Below are 19,998 nucleotides of genomic sequence, written 5' to 3'. Positions count from 1 at the left end.
CTTTTCAAAAACCGTTGCGTAATTACAATAACACAAAATGCGCTGGTGCAAACGTTGTCGTCTTCGATACACTTGGTGTTAAAAGGTTATCAATCTTTCTGCATTTCAAATGTAATGATGCGTTGAAGTAATGCACCATACTCGATTAACCTGTGAAGTTGGAAAAAAAGAAAAGGAATCACAGTAGAGTAAAATAAATCTTTATTATTTTAGTTTCTTAAAAACACAATTTTTACAGCTCACAGTCTCTGGAGATCCGTGAACGACCACTGCACGGCGAGAACGTCACTTGCCTGCAAATGCCATGATCTGCTCCTGCAGAGGCAAAAAAGAGACACCACTGAAAAACCTTGTGACCTTTGAAAATGAAAACTAAAAAGGCTGCAGGGCTCTATACGAGGCCTGTAAACGAGTGAAATCACCATTGTTTAATATGGAAAAGATGTCACGTTCAACTCTGCGCCTCCATAGTGAAATGCCTTTACAGCCAGTTACAGTAGTGTTGGTCTGAATCACTTAGTAGGGAATAAAGCCATTTCACATGAGTGGTTGGTAATAAAAGGGGTGTGAAAACACAAGCCAACACCGCTGTCCACTGCCCCGGGGCCAGCCCTGCACCCCACCCACACACTTTTGGTAACACTAAATTTGGGGCTAAACTTAGATGCCATAGTAGTAGGTTCAAACCCTGGAAATTATAGACACCGCTCAAGTAAAGCTCCGTGTAATCACAAAAGAGGGAGGAGGGCGGGGTCGGAGCAGAGGCGGAGCTTAGCTCTGACAGGTGGGCTGATGCGATCTGGGCGACGGTCAGGTTCACTGGGGTGTCTCGAAGGATGTGTGTGGTTAGAGGCGTGAGGAGAGGAAGCTTACTTTCAGCGTCGGGAGCATGTTGGTGGCCTGCAGACCGAAGGTGCGTAGGAGAACCACAGGAGCGGCGTTCGTGGAGTAGAGGCGTTTCATGAGGTCGATGGCAGCCATCATAGGCAGGTTGTGTCTCTGTCGTTCGGTTTCATACTCTAACAAGTGCTGGATCGCTCCTGCACAAACAAACGAGGATTGTAGGGTTTAAAAACAGAGGACATTGACTGAATTCGTATTCACCATTTACATGTTTCCTACATTTAACAGAGGTAAAAATATGCACCAGTATCACATAACGGGGTTTTCAGTTTTATGAAAAGCATCTTAGGCGCGCCGCGTGGCAGAAAAACTTCAAATGTCCGCTGACCGAAAAGCGCATGCTTTTTATAATTCAGGTTACCAGCATGTACTTGAGCTGGGGCTATGGGAAAGAGCTTAGGGGAAACCACTGAGCTATAGTTGCAGTGCTTGTGTTTAGAGTTCTCACTGACCCAGGTCCTTCCCGTTAAAGGCCGCCTGGCTCAGGAGCCGCGTGAGGCAAGCCACATCCCCAAAGCCCAGGTTGACTCCCTGACCCGCCAGAGGATGGACACGATGGGCTGCATCCCTGCAAAGACAAACACACCCAGGACTATCCAAATATATTCGGCCCATGGTTTGCTATTTTACACATCCTGCAAAACATCAGTTCCTTACATGTGTTACACTGAACAAGAGGGGGGAAAACTCAAGATTGCTTGGTGATTATAGAAAAAGAGTGGTGAAATTGCACAAAAGTCTCTCTTCTGTTACTGGTTTAAAAACATATTTTTGTATTCATTATTTGCATTCATCAGAAATTGTTGCAGAGACCCCAGAGATTAAGTTTAAAAATATCAATGTGCCACCAGAAAAGCAGTTAAGTGTTGTTTAAACAGCATTTCTTGTGAGTTTTAGTAAATATTGTATCTGATGCATCGATAACAATACTGTAACTAAATACTAAAACGCAGGGTATGAATATGACTTCATTATATGTCTTTAACCTTGTGCTTTCTCTTCCTAGTGTGTGTCTTTCCTTCTGTCCTCTCTCTCTCTCTCCTCATCTTACAGGTTGCAGGATCCAGGTCCAGTTTCGAGGCTATTATTATTATTATTATTATTACTATTATTATCATTCGTATCATCACCATTATTATTATTATTATGCTTTTATTAAAGTTGATATCAGTATAATTTTTATCAACAATCTCTGCTGCTGCTTATATAAATGACAATGTAGTTCATTGACTCAGAACTGTTCTGTCTAAACTTATAACTCTGGCCTCTTTCTGTTCCCCTTCTCCTTTCTGTCCCCCATTTTTCCTTTCACCCCAACCGCTGAAGGCAAATGGCTGCACATCTTTGAGTCTGGTTCTGTCAGGGAGTTTTTTTTTCCTCTCCACAGGTGCCTCGTGTTTACTCATTGTGTGAATTGTTGGGTTTCTCTAAACTAAACCAAAAAATTAACCCTACAAAAGCAGATTTTAAGCATCTTTTCATGTGAAGCCCATCACATTTTCTGCATAATATCTCACCCAATGAGAGCCACTCGGTGCCTTATATATTCTGAGGCATGACCCATGCCCAGGGGGAACATGACTCGTGTCTTTGGGCCGATCCCTGCCACACTGGGAGGGAGCTGTCGAGGTGAGCCTGCAGACGGGATGATGGCTGACAGGGCGCCGCGGAACAGAGCGCCAGCTGTCTCAATCGTCTCTGACTGGTTCTCATTACTCCACTGTGGGTGCAAACACAGACAGGCAAGAAGACAAGTTTTCACAGAGAATGAAAAATGGTCAGGAGAGAGAGAGAGAGGGAAAACAGACATTGTCCCTTTAAGTGGACAAAGAAATTAGCTGACATAGGAGTAAAGCTCAACTCCAGGCCAGCGAAAGTGCTTTTCTTCCCCTCCCTAACTAACTGGTTTGGCAGAGCCTCAGGAGCTGGGCTAATTAAAAGAAGATGCCGGCCAGGCTATGCAGTTGAATTAGCTCTGTTTGAAAAACATTCCATGCAGTAATGGTCGACACTGGGTGACCACAGGTTTAATTAGCAAACCAGGCCTGAAACCAAACGTGACTCAACCGTGGTGACCCCGTCCATCAGCAGGCCCTGTAAAAATAGCCAGCTTGGGAAAAAGACGTTTCTCTAAACACAAAAAAATGGATAGGTATGTCATTCCCACAGTGAAATATTAGTATTGTGTGAAGTCTGGACAAAACAATGACAATATTGTTTATGTGAGTCACTGACAGCTGCTTTTTTACACGTGAGTAAGTCTATGGAGAACCCCTGCGACACACAGAGCACTTGCACACGTACTGTATACAGAGACAGATGGGAAATCATTCATCAAACTCTTCATCATCCGTTCAAAGACCAGAGAGACACTTACAAAGGCAGAGTTTATGGCATCAACAAAGCTCTCCTCATCCAGAGCTAGCAGCTCCTCGGCAAATTGATGGCTGGTTGACCACACCAGAGAGCTCTCTGTGTCCGACAGCTGCGGTGCACAGAGGACGGAGGTGAAAGCTTTAATAAATAATCATGTGACGGACAAATATTCTTGCTACAACTTGTATTCACGCAGATATATTACCGGTAACATCGCAATGGGTCCTGTTGGGAGGAACCTCTGCCATGCCACATTGTTCTCAGTGGGCTGTGCGAGACATAAATTAAAGATTATGCTGATATTGTTTGGCATTGTGTTGTATAGTTATATTTTACACACATACATTAACCATAAAAACAAGATGATATACAGGTTGCTGCTGGGTGGGCGTATTGTTCTCTGCATGATGACAGACGTGACATTGAAATAACCATCATAAAAAAATACATTGTGTTAAGTAACTCAGTAGAACACGGTCATTCTTGCTTAAAGCTGCAATGTGTAACTTTTGGTGATTATGGTTGTTGTTGTTGTTGTTGTTGTTATTATTATTATGCCTCTGTTTGGCCTTTGTGAACAGAAACAATGTAACATTTTTGGTATGCTGTATCTGAAAACGGGCTCTATCAAGCAAAACTATTTTCCTTGGCGCGCCACCACAGAAATTACCCAGGGAAAAATATTCCCTGTGCCCCGAACTTTCACCCAGAGAAGAACCTACTCGCCACTAGGAACTTTTCACATTACCAGGAACTCTGGAGGGGCGGGGCTGTGTACTGAAGAACATTTTGCAGCTGTTTAAGCCAGTGCAGCAGCAACCCAGTGGCAACACGAAACGACCAATCGTATATACAAAAAGCCATCAAGCTATCCGAAATTTGAGGTTTGGGGGAAACGCAAACCACACAGATTACGGGGAATTCTGTTCCCCAGGAAATCTTGGCCTTGAATGGCCTTTTCAGCCTTGACTGGGGGTGTGTTTGTTTGAATTTTTTCTTCTTTGTGTCTCACTCCCACAATGTTGCCTCCTTGACATAAAACAAATCTCTGTGCAGCTGGAAAATATGTCGGGTGACACACGATCTTGACACCGCTGAGATACACAAAGAGAGTCGCGTGGAGCTGATTCATATGACAACGGTTTGAACTCAACTGATATCCGTTTATATTTACAAGTTACACACTACAGCTTTACTTGTGTACACACAGTATCAAAACGTGTTGTATGTGATAAGTATGTGAGAAGTGATACTCACCTCTGATAGGTGCAGCACAGCAACAACAGCAGACTGGTCGTAACTCCACTTGACTGTGGGTATCCCTAATGCTCGCCTCACCATTGAGTTTGGTCCATCGGCACCAATCTGACAAAGAAGCAGAAAAAAGGGGAAAAACTGTAAAAGAAAAAAGAGAAATAAAGAGGAACAAGTACAATTTTATATGATGAATGAAACTGACCAGCAGCTTGGTTTGAAGAGTCTCTCCATTGGCTAACTTGACCTGGACCCATGGGATGTAGTCTGCTGCCTGGTGGGGCATGGGCCACGTATAATGCACCACCTTGGACCTGTATTTAACTTGCACATTATCTGATAAACAGGAAAGGACATGAAAGAGGTGACTCCAGATGTGGCACAAAACAAAAAAACAGCAGTGTTCCAGTTGTTGTCACAATAAAGGGATCATAAGTCTTGTGCATATACTGCATCTTCACATTTAAATCAGCGCTCTGTGACTTAAAAAATAGAGACGATGAATTGCCTGCAGCTAAAGCAGTGGAACATCTATAAAGCAACTCATAAAACAGCACTGGTTTTCCTCCCTGGCCGATGGTAGCTGCCTAACTTCACATTTGACAACCTTCTTAATGGTCTCGGCCTGCCACACTGCGCTGACTAATAGTGTTTATCTACAAGCACACCACGGCACACTTTGCACGTGCTGCCAGCTTGTCGGATTTTGTACTATAAACTGCCCATCATACTAAAATATCAGCAGCTGTCATCCAAAGACATGAAAGGCTCCCAAAATACACTGGCTCGTGCCGACTTGGAGCAGGACCCATCCACAGAACAGCTACTTTTGCCTGAACATGGATGTCAAATTGATTGGAGAGCAGGGCTACATTGAAAACAGCTGGGAGCGTGCATTTCATGTCGTGCATCTCGAGCACATCACTACCACGTCTAACATGAGAAGAGAGAATGGTAGGCAGATGGGGCAAAAAAACACACACATCTGTTAGCTGGCTGTTGAAAACTGTTTATAAATATGTCACTTTAACTGTCGAGCAAGTTCCACTTGAAAAGCTCACGAAAGGTTGGTTGATGTCAGCAGCAAAGCAGCATGACACACTGTGGCACTTCAGTGGCCTAAGAGGTGGCAAAGCATAGAAGCACATGTCAAGTTTAACTAGGTCACTGGGCTATTTTCACGTGTCCTCAGAGGGTGTTGGGGCTCTGCAGCTGTGACGCTTTGATTCGAACTACAGGGGAAAATCTCAGATGGCTCCAGAAGTTGAACTCGTCTTAAAACAGTCACTGGGACAGAGTGCAAAACCAGCAAAACCTGAGAAACAGGAAGGACTACAACCTCAGCCTCCAGTAGGCACATGGAACAGGATTCAATAGGTTTACCAGAGCACTGCGTCTGAGTGGCACCATGTTTTTAAATCGTACGTGCTTACCAGACAGACTGTCGAGTTGTTTGGTGAGTGCAGCCACAACGATGTCGTTCTCCACAATGTATGCCATCTCGTCCTGCAGGTTCTCCTTATCGAACGTGATCAGGGCATCAGAGCAGGCGTCCCAAACCTAAATGAAAGACCCATTATGCCTGTGGTCAACAAGTCTATCCTTAAATGCATCCCCTTTTCATATATTATATATATTAAAGCTGGGCAGAAAAGTGCTGCTTCAATGAGCAGAACACATCAAAGGTGGAAGATGCTGTTGGAGGTTAGCACAGCCTGAACGCATCCAACCCAGAGCAATGAGGGTCACCAAAAGCCCTCCATCAGGGACGCATGATTTCAGCTTAATGCAGCTCTCTTAGGTAGAGGACCAAACGGCATTACGTGATGTGGATTTTCACAAACATTATCTTGAGAAACCCAAATAACAAATGACATATACATCACAGGGTAGGTCGATATTTATCCAAAACCAAAAGCAGCAGAGTGAGATATAGTTTGGGATCATGTAATTCCAAACCCGAGTTAAACATGGGGGGGTTGAAAGTGTTTGTACAAGGTAAATCCTCTCCTAGGTTGCAACTATGGTGACAGAACCCATCATTGGGCAGTAATATGCTGCTGCACTGCTTTTTACTAACTTGCCATAAAGTAGGGGGGGTATACCCTACAGAAAACCACTAATGGCAGTGGGTTTGCAACTTGTGATAAGTGGTTAGGAAGAAAGATCTACCGAGACCAGCCCAAAAATGTTTTGGTTTTGTTTAATGCAGGGTGAAATGATGCCGCGTCAGTGTGGAATGAGTTACTACTTTCTGCGTGACATTTTAACAATATCCTTCGTTGCATGTTTACGGAGAAAAATGTGGGCAAAACTCAACGTTTGCCTCCCGTTTCAAATCTGAACCCCCAGTGCTTACATTTAAGGTGAAAGAGCATTTTATTGCGTGGAAAGAATGTTATTTAGAGCCGACCTGCAGCACATAGTTCAGAGCTATGGCTGAGAAGTATACAACTAAAATTCAAGGGCAAACATGCCAAAATAGTGGGAGCAGAGGGAAAGGTATAATGGGAGAGGTACATTACCATAATCACTGTTAGGCACTGCATGATGACATCTTAGGCGCAGAGAGAAACCCTGCGGTCCAGTGTTTGGTACACACTAACCACATCTTACAAGAGAGACTGAGCCTGCGCCCACAGCCGTAAAGCCAGTTCACTTTGCAGCAAACAACCGCTCTCCCGATCTTTCATCTTCTTCCCCGTGTTCACATGAATCTTTGTAATTAGAAGATGTGGGGAGCGAGTACCAATTTGAAGATGTCAAAAATGGTTTATTCTTCATAGAAAAGATGACTTTAATAAATAAAACTAGCACAGTCACGGGGCCTTCCAGTGCAATGAACAACGCAGATGTTGGCCTTTTTTTTTTGGCCTTATTTTTAAACATGCCTTGTATTTTTTGGCATCCATCTTGCCACAGAGCCTGTGGAGCTACCGAAAAGGCATAAATTGCGCAAAGGGACGATCAAAATGCATGTTACATGAAACCAATGTTTGCCACTCTAATGAGAACAATTACACACAGTACACAATGTGATATGATACAGTATTGTGCGCTTGATAATTAAGATGAATGACTGGGTAGCAACTGAATGTAACAGATTTTTCTCTCCACAAATTGTATGGTAGTGTGATTGATGGGCGACAGAAATACATAACAGTATGCCAGTAAATTAGAACGTATGAAGGACATATCCTGGAAAACTACAGTTGTGTAACAGAAGGATTTGGGAAGATGTTCAGTTTAGCAGAAGGCGGTGGTTATTTTGCCATGAAATGATACTTTCCTGAACTTTTGACTTTGCAGTACAATGGCAGTTACTGTATCGTATTGTACTGTGCAGACACAAAAGCAATTTACCGCCATTGTGCACAAAAGATCGACATACCTGCATTCTCTGATATGGCTTGCAGCGCATCTTTGTAATCTGCTCCCATGCGCCAATGCCTGTGTGTGTACAAACACAAGTCAAATCAATTACAGAGCAAATGTGATGCAACAATTTATGTCAGGACAGTGCATAAAAATAATCTGAATTCTGGGATTTGACTGCAAGGAATAGTGTACATTTAAATATCTTCATCATCTACTGCTTTATCCTCCATATGAGGGTCGCGGGGAGCACTGGTGCCAATCCCAGCTGACATAGGGCAAAAGGCAGGTCACCAGTCCATCACAGGGCTGGATATTTTTCAGATTTCTTTTTATCTAACCTTTATTTAACCACGAGAAAAAAAGCACCATGAGAATAACAATCTCTTTTTCAAGTGTGTCCTGGCCAAGACAGGGAGCAGCACAGTTTAACACAAAGTACAACAAGGTTACAGACAAACACACTATACAAAAACATAAAATAATGAAATAAGCAATTTTCAAGATCACAATCATCATAAAGCCCCCATAAATCAGCAAGAATATCTATAGCCTCCAAGTCATCCAGCATGCACGACCAAGCCTTCAAATCTCTCTGCAGTTCATTCCAAGTAAACCTTTTTTCCCCCAATTCAGTTCTGAACCTCGGGACAGAAACTCCTGTGAACGAAGCTGATAGGATCCAGAGCAGAGAAGACCGAGAATAGCTTTGTAAATTAATATCATAGAGACAAACAACCATTGTTGTCAGACAACTGAGGGAGGAAACCAGAGAACCCAGAGAAACCCCACGCACACATGGGAAGAACATACAAACTTCATGCAGAAAGGCCCTTGTTCTGACCGGGTCATGGATGCGGGTCTCCTTGCTGCAATTTAAATATTTATTTGATTATTAAGTGATATAACCATTCATCAACCTCTTGGTTTCTTTTGTTACATGGTCAACCTGAAGCCTACACTATAATGTTGTCTCGTAGTGGGGCTTAATTTTAATAAACGCAATAAGTGTTTCAGGTATGAGGTTAAATTACCGTGAATGACGTGAGGCAAAGGCAGATTTTTTTGAAGGAGACAGTGTTCCATAAACATGGGAAAACTTCACTGTCATTACTATCTTTACTTAATGTGCAGGTGCCAATGGTAGGCAATGCTTTAACAGCCAAACATAACACTTTACATCAACTAATTTATACCGTACTGCCTGCCATAGTTGCCAAGTCTGCTTATTATAAGCGACTTTGGGCTTGCTTTTCTGTAAAGTCGCTTACAGATATTGGTAGTTGCAGGTTTTTTGGGCTTGTCTCCATGAGTTATCAAGCAGATATTTTCGACATGTTATTGAAACACAGGATAATGTGTCTGCTTGCTGTATCAGCAGAGTTATTCCCACGCACAACCTGCCTCTCATGGATCCTGATGGCAATGAGTACTTGCCAATCATAGCTGGAGTAGATCAATTTTTTTTTCTGTTTGGGAACATGGGAAAACTTGATAGGGACGTGATAGTCTGGGCCAAAGTGGGCGAAAAATATGGCAAAAAATATTAAAAGACTGCTTGAAAGAGAATGGAGTTTATTTTATGACATATTGGTTTGAAGGAAGAGCAGCACATTAAAAGCAATTCAGGATGATATCTACGTGTGTGTGCATAGTTTAATTATCAGAGGTTTACTGTGTATATAATGTACTTTGATACAACAGTCTGAAATAGATTTGCAAATGTCCATATGCCACCTGTTTTGTAATGTTAAATAAATGTTAGAAGCTGGTTTAAGTTCCTCTTGTGGCAATTGTGCCGACATTCTTTTTTGAGAGAGAAGTGCCTTGTTTTCACAGGCCCTGTTGTTTGTTTCTCTCGCGAGATCTGGCAACACTGTGTACTGCTGCATTCCCATCAAACTAATTTCAGTGTCCATATCAGAATTAGACTCTGATCAGACAAACAGATCAGCAAACAGCAAATCCTCAGCATATTATTACCTTTAATGAAAATGTAACGCATCGAAATGGGTAATGTTACCATGGAGATGTCATTGTTGTTGCTAATTCTCTAAACTGGAAGGCCACTTGGAGTACATTAAATGTGGATGAACTTTCACCTAATAAATGTTGTCTATGTAGTTCCATGCAACAACCAAACACACAGGTCCACGGTGATGTCATGCTCATGTTATGAAGTTTATCAAACACAAATGTACAACTTTGAAAGAGATACCTTTAAGTCCCCAACAAAGAAAAAAACAGTAGAAGAAGAATAAATGAGGTCAGATATGATTCCTGCTAAGCCTGGATGACTGACTGGACCGTGTCTGATCCCTTTCTTATCTTGTGGGAGCCATTTACTAGTCTAGCAAAGCAAGCTACACACAGAAAATACTTTATTTCTTTATTATTTTCTGTCAATCTATATATATCTTTTGATAATCTTTGTGTTGGTTTGTAAGTGTATGCCTTACTGCTGAGGAGGGTGGCAGAACCAGGACTGATGGAGCTGACTCTGGTGCTGTAGGTGTCTGGGACCATGTCCATGACTTTCTTGTTGCCCGCTTCAAGCAGCAGTATCTTCTTACTCCCTAAGTTTGGATCCATACCTGTCAATAGATACATACAGTACAGTGTTTTAGAAATGCTGAAATGACTATACAGTATAATTATATCTCAATCTCTTTATTGGAACACATCCAGAAAATATGGTAACTATGCATGCAGTTTTACAATAAAAATAGCTTCTGCAGGTTTGAATGTCAACAAAGTTACACTTGAATTGTAGGATCATCCTGAGTCTCTTTAAAAGTGGAGAGGAACCCTAATTTATGTTACCGTTTGTCCTGCTATTTAATGTTGTGAAATATGCTGTGAACAACTCTATTGCAACAGGTTTATTCAATTCATGCCTGAGAATGACATACACACTCTGAAAAATAGAGGACAATGGAAGGAAAAGAATGAGTAAGTAAGTAAACAAGGAAGGAAACAGGAGAAGAGGTAATATTGAATCGTACAAAAAATGGAGGGATGTTCGACGAAAGGAAGGAAGAGGGAGGAGGGAGAGGACGAAAAGATGTGGGGACGAAAGGAGGAGGGAACAAGCGAAATAAAGTGGAAAGAGGGCAGAGAAAGGAAAGAGGAAAAGCAAGGAAGGTAAAAGAGGGGATAAAGAGGGAAGAAGAAGAAAACGGGGTTGAATGATACACAGAAAGGAAACAAGGGAAAAGAATAAAAGGGTTAGAGTAAGTAAACGTAAACTCACCCAAGGAACATGCCATTGCAGAACCAACCATTCCTCCTCCGGATATAATAACGTCATAAACTTCATTCCTGGCGGAGTCGTCCCCGTGTTCTGCACTCACTAACCCTCGAGTGATGACTTTTACCGCAGATATGTGCTTTTCTGTGATAAAACACCGGCCGTTCAAGGCCAGTGCCGCCCTGGTGAGCCTTTGCATCATGCGGTCCTCACCCTGTCTTCATGTGAGTCAGGCCACGTACTTAAAAAAAGAGAAGACGAAAAAACGCGGTGATATTATATGTTCCGAACGTGAAGCCTGTCACGCGAGAAGCAGGCAGGCGTTTCCCCTTGAGTTTGTCCTAAACTTAACAACTGATAGACGCAGCCATGTTGTGTTGACAAGCGGAGAGAAGTACTTCCGGTTTCACGGCCAATCACAGCGGACGTCGGTCTCGCGCCGAGAACTTCCGCTTCTGACCACAGACGGTGCTAACGTTACCATTACCGTTAGATGAAACTTGTCATCAGTGCTTAAGTCTTAACACCACCCTTTTTGGATACATTTTTACTCGGTCTTGTCTTGGTGTCAGTTATAATGGACTCTGGTTTTTAAATCGAGATCGGTTAAAACCGTTGTTCGCATCGTTTTTGTTATTGAATGGGAAACTTTCTTCTGTCTTCGAATCCAACCATTAATGTAAGTCATTTTTAGTTCGTAATTTTATATTTTGTCATCGATAACAAGTCAATTTAATGTAAAGTTAGGTCCATGGAGACGGTGTTTGTTTATGGTCGCTAAGAGAACTTTTTCTTCCTTCTCCTTATCGCGGTTTGAAAAGAGCTTAAAGGTGCATTACCGCCACCTACCGGACTGGAGGTAGCCAAGAGGACACATTATAGTGATGGGCATTCCAGGCTCATTTTACCACTTATACCTTTTTATGATTCAGCCAAATTTAGCGCTTTTTTGACTTGTTGTGACTTAAATGATATATATGTGTATGTGTCAGTGGCGATTGATTTAAATATGTACTGTGTTGTATTTACATTTCAATGTTAAATGTGCAAGTTTGCAATTAGAGCGTGTCACAAGTCCGTTCAGAATCAGCTGTTTGTCATGGATAACAGATCGTCTCACACGATTTCTGTATTCCCGTAGCAGCCTCTGCATTAAAACCACATGAAGCTCAACTGTTCTCTATGGGACAGCACAGAATAGGTTATTTTTCACTGCGGTGAGCTCAGCGGTGATTGGTCAAATGCAGCAAAAACACAATTCCACAGAGGCTCAGCTTCTCTCAGAGTCAATGGAGCAGTGGGCGGGCGCTCGGCTTCTGCATGATGATTGGAGGAACTGGCTGAAAGGTGGAACCAGTTTTTGATTGACAGCATTGCAGAAACTTAGACACCAGCAGAGCCTTTGCCTCTGCCTCAGTGTGGGGTTTGTGAGTGAAGTCTGTAGAGGAAGAAAACAAAAAAATAGATAAAAGGATGAAAGGATAACATAAGGATGACATAGCGCAACTGTGCGAACTGTGTAGACTATCTAACCTAGACAGGAGGGATATCATAAAACATTTTCCCCCGTGGAGTGCGCCATTGCACCTCTGGGTGTACAGCCTGCCAGAAAATATTAGGAGGGATGGCTTTTGTCAAATATCTCTAACCGGACTAGAAAAAAGAAAAAAGAAAAACACAATTTACTGGTATAAACACACTTAAATGTTTGGTTTTTTAACTTAACTCTACTTTGGTAACAGGTAACCATGTCAAAGATGAATGCTTTGCTGGAAGATGGATTCACGTCAGAGATGATGCTCCAGCAGCACCTTAACGGTCTGAAAGAGGCCCTGGTTCAACAGCTGCAGGAGACAGAAAAGAAACACACACAGGAGTTAGAGAAGAAGCTCTATCAGAACGCTCTCCTGTCAACAGATGAACAACTAGAGTACAGTGATAAAAAACAAGTGAACTGTAACACCAAGTAGGTTTGCACATTTTGAACATGTATTAAATGATAATGTGTCTTATATGTATATATATTGAGTAGAGGTTAAAATAGAGGTTCAAACTTCTTAGAAATGTTTGGGCCTGTCCGCGAGAGGAGGTCCTCTCTCTCACACACACACACACTCACGTTTTAGTAGGTGAACGTCGACGCTTCTTTACATGTTAAACAAGCGATTTGATCCCGGAGCCTTTTGTTTATAGCGTGTACAAACACTGACGGAGCCACTGAGCTCCTCCAGCCGACATGCACAAACACGCTTTAGTGTGAACCAAAGCAGGTGAATGTTGCAGTGCATCACGGTTTGTTCACTGTAAATAAATGCTAAAAAATCCAGAACAGACGACTGGAGGGAGTCTTAAACCTATAATTCCTTATGCCACAGGTTCTCAGCCACTATTTCCAAACATATATAATGTGTAAAAAGGACAATCTCTACATGTGCTTTCTCTAAATGATTGTTTTAGACATGTGGGAACGAGGAGAGACATCCCTTCATCTGCCCTGACCTCACACAAAGACACTGCACATCAACACAGGCCTAATTCTTCAACAAAGTGGAAACATTATTTCATGAAGGCTTCCACGCTGACCCCCACCAAGGCACAACGGTGTGTACGAGCGGCTTCACTGAAAACCACACAGATGAGCATGGAGGAGGAGGCCGTGGCTGAATGTCAGAAGAAGTTCTGTGCTCTCCCGGTTCCCAGCCATGTCAACCAGTCCCTCTTCAAGGAGATGATGGAGCTGAGAAAGAAAAAGAGGGAACTCGGTCATGAGGAGAGGAAGAATTTATTGCTCTCCATGCAAAAACCTTTCAGTTTCCAGAGAGAAAGTGAAAGGAATGAAACAGAGAGAGAAATGGAGAAACTCGAGATGCTGATAGCAACGTTAAACCAAGACTCACCGGAACAGGGAAACAAGATACCTACTATCAGGAAACGTCGTCAAAAAACGGAGGACTGGCTAGAGTCTGAGCTGAAAGGTAGGTTGATTGTATGGTTTTGTTTTTCTCTTTAAATGGGACGTTGCTGCCGTCTTAAAACAACAAACGTCACTATTTCTCATTTTTGGGGCTTGTAAAATATTAGTAGACAAGTTCAACGAGAGTTCAAGAGTGGTCTTTCCCTGACTTTTTTTTTTTTTAGAAATCCTTTACATAAGTATTAGGACACAATTCCACAGAGGCAAGAAATTGAATTTTCCATGTGACAATTTACAAATGGATAAAATTGAATCCAACAATGATAGAATATCGAAAACATTAAAAGGATAAAGAACTAAAAGGACGATAAAGGATTTTAAAAGATGAAAATGATAATGACCCATTAGGAAAGAATTGGTTATTCATATTCATAGTCTAAAGTTCTGTGAAAAGGAGATCTAAGAAGAAATATACACATATATATATATATATATATATATGTACAGTATATTTATATATATAATATTGTGATTACAGCAATTCATAATACATTGACTGGAGCTTGTGTGTCTGTAACTCTGTACAGACCTGGAAGACGTTTGCAGTCCAGTGCGGACTCAAACGGCCGGGCGACAGTCTAAGTCCTCTGCATACTGCAACCCAAAACTTCGCACTGCTGAGCGCACCAGGAAGGAGAAGCTGGGCTTCCTGGACGAGAGGCCGAGCTTCCAGCCAAAAATCCTCCAGCAGGTCCCCGATTTCAGCAGGTTGCACAAGGCTTTGCAGACAGAGGCGCTGAGAAAAACTCCGGCTAAAGACATGACCAAGTGTCAGCCCTTTGCCCTCAGGACGTCAGCTCTCGCTCAGCGGCAGAAAAAAATGAGCCCTGAAAAATCCCAGGTAAAAATTCATTTCCTTCAACTTTGCTCATGTGTTAAATACATATACTATGTGCCAATTTTCAAAAGTCAGCATTTAGAATTTGGTCAACACATTTCTAATAATAATAATACATTTAATTTAAGGGTGCCTTTCAAAGCCCTCAAGGTCACCTTACAATACAAAATTAAAAAACAAAAAAACACAATAAAAAACAAAACAAAATCCGAGGGGGGCGGGGTCAATGGTGGGCGTTCTACTGATGCTGAGTTTTGGACCAGTTGGAGCTTTTAGAGGGATTTGTGCGGGAGGCCAAAGAGGAGAGAGTTGCAGTAATCAAGGCGGGATGTCACCAGTGCATGGGCGGGGATGGCGGTGCTGTGGGGTGTGAGCGAGGGGGCGGAGACGATTGATATTACCCTAACCCTAACCCTTCTCTCTATGTCGGCTGGGATTGGCACCGGAAGATGGATGGATGGAATACGAAATGATGATGTCTGTTTTCAGAAGCCATTTTCTTTAGAATAGTTACAAATGAATAATCCAGGTCTCCACAGAACCAGATCCAGATGGTTTCAAGTCAAAGTTTCTCACACCTTCACTACTCTGCTTGATGGATGGTTCAAGACAAACCCCTTTTTCTGAGGACAGGAAACCACTAGACTTCTCTAGCGCCTTCATGAATGTACAAAAACAAGCCTAATGGAGGGGCAGATGTTTACCCTACAGTTTTGCTGACTGTAGAGTGGTCCATCATATGGGCTTGTGGTTCCTCAACACTCATTCTTTTTCTTTTTTTTGGGAAAACGTGACAAAGGAATTTGACCAGGTCACATTTTACTTTCTCTGCCGCATCCTTGGGAACATTTTCGTTTGATGATGAAAGATTTATTGTATGGTTTTTGCACAGACCACTTCCCACAAATGTGGAACTGCAAAGCTATTTAAATCATGCCCAGTAAGCCATGTCCTAAGACGGATTATTCCCCTCTCTTGAACCTGTTGCGTTTCAGACTTCCTCCATCTCGCGGCTTAAATTTGAATCAATTGCATATTTTGTAACAGTCCAATATACTGTAGGTTCACTGAGATTCGTGCAGGCCACAGGATCACACAATCACCAGAATCCTATAAGTCATGAGCAATGTCAGACATTTATGGGCAAATTGTGATTTAAAAAAGAGAAATTGTGAAGTTGTATCTAAAAAAAAAAGCAACCAAAATAAAAAAAGTCACTATATTTACTGCAGTGAAATCTAGTTGACTTAGAGCACTCTTCATAACAAAAATAAAATGCACCAAATTATGATTTAAAGCCGCCGTCAGTGAAATATTTGACATGAAATACAGTATGTTTTAAAGCGCTCTAGATTCCAACAGTTTCCACTGATTTAGAGTGTCGGTCTGTGACGTGGGTCACTTGGTCTCAGGGGGTGGTTTTGCGAGTAAATCAAGGAGAAACGATTGGGTTCGCCACCAACACTGAACACAATCAGGAACCAGAAGTCCACAACAAAAAGAGATTGTCCCCCCTCATGAGGGGACGTATGGGGGGGGGGGGGGCGATAACAGCAGCAAAGGACAGAAAGGTAGCCAAAAGATGGCATCACTCACAACAGCTTCAACCATTCAACCAAACATTAGCATGGGGAGTTTTCCCAGCGTCCTTTATTGTATCATCTGGTGTATATAAGATTCAAGATTCAAAGTTAGCGATTAAAAATTAGCTTAACATAGCGCGCTAATATGTAAGTCTTTTTACCGATTCATTAATTACAGTCATATTTAGCGCATTATGGTAAGCTAATTTTCAATCTCTAACTTTACTGTTTCTTCATAAAATCCGTTTTTTTAATGTGTTGGACTTCTTGAGTGTAGCCTACCACGTCAATGCAAAGCGCCCAGTCGCGGGTGCAGCCACAGCTAACGCTAGCGGCGAAGACGTTAGCAATTTAGCGAGCCATAGCGAAGCTCTCCGCCAAACTAAACTGGCGAAGCGTATGAGCAAGTCTGAATAAATTGCTTGACGGTCACTTTTTTTTGTTGTCTATCAATCTTTTGATCTAAATTTAAACAAAAACACCTCCATTTGACGGCCTTTTCTTAGCAATTTTTAGGTGAGATTAAAAAAGAAATTAATTAGATCAATTAATCACAGATCATCTCTCAATTTTCTTAATCTCTTGACAGCCCTCACATTAACAATTTCTTCATATTGACAGGAACCAAAAATAAACTATGTCAGGAGAAGTAAGTCACTCGGGACCTTAACGTCACTGTCCACAGACACACTTCCCACGTACATCACTGACGCTGTGAGGATGCGCGGCTTGGCCATCAGGTGAGCTGCAATTATGACACGTGTTACATATTTAAAATGAATGCATTTTGGATTTACTGACACTTTCGCCTTCACAGAAAATCAATAGCGGTCAGGGAAAGTAAGAATCAAGAGAGTGCGAATTGGTTTAGCAAGTACCAAATGAGGTCCCAGGCCATCAAGAAGAGTGTCGACCTTCACGCAAAGTCCCTGGATCCACACGTCAGCTTGAAACAAGTGTTCGAAGACAAACTGAAGCACCATATGTAAGTTATTGGTCTCTGCAATGTCGACAAACAAGAACGCGTCTCAAACTGTAATCTAATCTCCTCTCTCGCGAAGGATGGCTGACCAGCAAAGGATGCAAGAGTACAAGAAGGAGTTACACGACATAAAGGCGCGAGTCGGCGACCGCCCTTATTTGTTCGAACAGGTGAAGCAGGTCAGTGGCATAAAGCTCCCGCACTGCACCGCGATGTGAATCGACACTGGCATAACTTGGGTCTCTACCGGCAGCGAAATGCGAAGGCCCACGCCGAGCAGACGTACAGGAACATGCTGAGGAAAGCTGGCTTCACGGAGCAATTCGTCGAGGAGAAAGGCGGAGCAAGTGGCGACGCATCGGCCTCGTCCAGATCTGAGGAAGACGCCGATGAAAATGAGCTCATCAATGAGAACTACATTCTTGGAAGGTATGTGGAGAGGGAATTTTTGTAGCGGGTCTTGTTTCCGTCCACCGCGTAATCCCACTGTGTCCAGTAAAGATTATGAATAGTACTGCTGCCGGAGAGTCAAGGACTTTATGCGGTTTGGTCATCTTATATTACATAATTGTCCAGACCAGAAACGTCCAGCGCTGTAGCCAAGTAAAAGTTTGATGTAATTACAGTATAGCCGTGTTCCTAACCCCACATGTCTGATTTAGGGACGAGAATGTGGACGACGGGGAGAAAATTGAAGATGTGGAAGAGGAGAGCGTGAAGTCCTAAAGAGAAGAAAGTGCCATAATCAAAGAGGAGTTTTTTTTTTGGTGGCTTTTCCACCAGAAAACAACACCGTCCTCAAAAAATGATTCATGTCACGGCTAACCGCACCAAGCATTTGATAGTTTGAGTTAAGTGCATGTGCAAATGATGACATTGAACTTTGACAGCCACAAATATTAGGGATTAGTATATAGTTGAGCATTTTTAACATCTTTTTAAATCCATACACGTTGAGACGCGCGTGTTTGTGACATGAATTTGTCTTGTGCCCGAGCCCGTTACAAAATATCCAATAAATGTACATCATTTACTTTGGCTACGACACCCGTCGTCTGACATGAGTCTCTCACAGATTGCTGGGTTAAAAGATCCCAGTTCTTTCCGCAGCCTCAACGCCGCCTAAGTAAACAGTCCTCACTGTGCGTGTGCGTTCGCGCGCGCAACACTTCGGTGGTTTGGTCCAAGCCCCATAGACCCACATCAAATACGCTTGTTGTTGCGCGTTCGCTGTTCGCTTGTGCTTAGACAGCTGACTGCAGAGTTCATTTTAACTCGCAAACCACATGGCAACGTCTGGATATGTATATAATCACGATCAAACGGGTTCCTGTAGACAGTTGCATACCATATGATTACTTTTTCTAGGCTAGTGTGTCACAACGTTGAAACTATTGCATGAATCCGGAATCGGAAATATGTCTGAAATGTCATATCTTGCACTGCGACAGCATCCAGTATGACTTAAATACGCATTTTATGAAGAGGTTTTGCGTAATGATTAGAAGAATAGTTCATATAGACGCGATAGATTAGCACCGACCCCCTTCCTTGAGATCTCAAACATCACATGACAAAGCTTCAAGGGCTCCATCCTGTCAGGTTGTCATGGGAACTGTGTATCCCTCCCCACTCTGCATTGTGGTCCCTCTGGAGAAGAATGCTGCGCACCTCCAATTCCCGCGGTGCGCGGCTGAAAACAGACCCGATCTCTCCCAGCACATTAGGTAACGTCACATTGGGAACCCGCGTCCACGGAGCGTGTGAGGCAGCAGGCGCCTGTGTCTCCCTAAACAAATTGCAGTGCCACAGAGTGTGGAGGCTGAGGACGAGGACAAACACATCTCATTTAGATTAATGAGAGGCTGTGAACTTGGCCACCATATGTTATGATCACGCTGTTTAAGGAGTGGCTTTTTTTCTTACAGGACGAACAATATAATTTCACCAAGGTGGCGCGTTCAGGTCTCTTATTATTCCAGCCACCGTGCAATATTAAAATTCCCACACATTTAATTCTGTAAATGCATGGTGGCAAATGCAGGCGAGTGAGTACACACCCTAGAATACATGATACAGACCTTAAACCAACTTCACCTGCTCTGAAACTTGTGCAATTACACTGGACCAAATGCTCATTTTGTGCGTCGCGGTTATTCCGCTGTTCGTTTGAATCGCTTGTTTGCTCGACCTCACGCACACCGGCCCGAAAACAAGAGTGGACGCTGCAAGTGCAGAGAGTTGAGTGCATGTGAGAGCCCTCCTGTGTGCCGTAGTCCTCGGTTCACCTGCAGGAGGAGCTGTGGCTCGCTGCTGCCTACTGTGGAGCAGAGGAGAGAGATGCCTCTTTCTTTTTTTTTCTCCCTCCTTCAGTGGCATGAATAATATCCCCAGAGCTGCAGAGAGAGCACATCAAGAGGCAAGCGGGAAGTGGAGAGAGACAGCAGCCAGTGTGACAGATTA

General features: G+C 42.8%; 2 protein-coding genes across 3 annotated transcripts; one reads left to right on the top strand and one right to left on the bottom strand.

Annotated features, from left to right (window-relative positions):
- Position 1: 1 nt before the first annotated feature.
- coq6 (coenzyme Q6 monooxygenase) lies at positions 2-11,560 on the bottom strand. 2 transcript variants are annotated; one of them, XM_044047102.1, is made up of 13 exons: positions 11,162-11,560; positions 10,368-10,502; positions 7,925-7,983; positions 5,967-6,093; positions 4,739-4,869; positions 4,537-4,644; positions 3,485-3,547; positions 3,281-3,388; positions 2,421-2,623; positions 1,356-1,471; positions 874-1,040; positions 244-315; positions 2-150 (listed from the first exon to the last, which is right to left on the bottom strand). In XM_044047102.1, exons 1-12 carry the CDS (start codon positions 11,358-11,360, stop codon positions 286-288), a joined length of 1,446 nt encoding a protein of 481 aa, XP_043903037.1. In that variant the 5' UTR covers positions 11,361-11,560; the 3' UTR covers positions 2-150; positions 244-285. The 2 variants fall into 2 exon arrangements, with proteins under 2 accessions (XP_043903037.1, XP_043903036.1); XM_044047101.1 differs by lacking the exon at positions 2-150 and having other exon boundaries at positions 185-315.
- Positions 11,561-19,943, top strand: fam161b (FAM161 centrosomal protein B). Its single transcript, XM_044047100.1, has 9 exons — positions 11,561-11,837; positions 12,901-13,124; positions 13,616-14,133; positions 14,660-14,973; positions 17,175-17,293; positions 17,371-17,538; positions 17,615-17,714; positions 17,789-17,964; positions 18,198-19,943. Exons 1-9 carry the CDS (start codon positions 11,799-11,801, stop codon positions 18,259-18,261), a joined length of 1,722 nt encoding a protein of 573 aa, XP_043903035.1. The 5' UTR covers positions 11,561-11,798; the 3' UTR covers positions 18,262-19,943.
- The last annotated feature ends 55 nt before the right edge of the window (positions 19,944-19,998 follow it).

This window comes from Solea senegalensis, linkage group LG16, assembly GCF_019176455.1.
Source record: "Solea senegalensis isolate Sse05_10M linkage group LG16, IFAPA_SoseM_1, whole genome shotgun sequence".
In the NCBI taxonomy this organism is placed as follows: domain Eukaryota; kingdom Metazoa; phylum Chordata; class Actinopteri; order Pleuronectiformes; family Soleidae; genus Solea; species Solea senegalensis.
The sequence above is the reverse complement of the archived record's forward strand: the minus strand, read 5'-3'. Positions and strand labels throughout refer to the sequence as shown.

Excerpts from the sequence above, each read along its gene's own strand:
- coq6 (XM_044047102.1), bottom strand. The coding sequence starts at position 11,360 with ATGATGCAAAGGCTCACCAGGGCGGCACTGGCCTTGAACGGCCGGTGT. Across the intron at positions 1,041-1,355 it reads CTTTAACGGGAAGGACCTGG|GAGCGATCCAGCACTTGTTA; the intron begins GTCAGTGAGAAC and ends TTGTTTGTGCAG. Across the intron at positions 316-873 it reads ACATGCTCCCGACGCTGAAA|GAGCAGATCATGGCATTTGC; the intron begins GTAAGCTTCCTC and ends TTGCCTCTGCAG.
- fam161b (XM_044047100.1), top strand. The coding sequence starts at position 11,799 with ATGGGAAACTTTCTTCTGTCTTCGAATCCAACCATTAAT. Across the intron at positions 11,838-12,900 it reads CTTCGAATCCAACCATTAAT|GTAACCATGTCAAAGATGAA; the intron begins GTAAGTCATTTT and ends CTTTGGTAACAG. Across the intron at positions 13,125-13,615 it reads CAAGTGAACTGTAACACCAA|ACATGTGGGAACGAGGAGAG; the intron begins GTAGGTTTGCAC and ends TGATTGTTTTAG.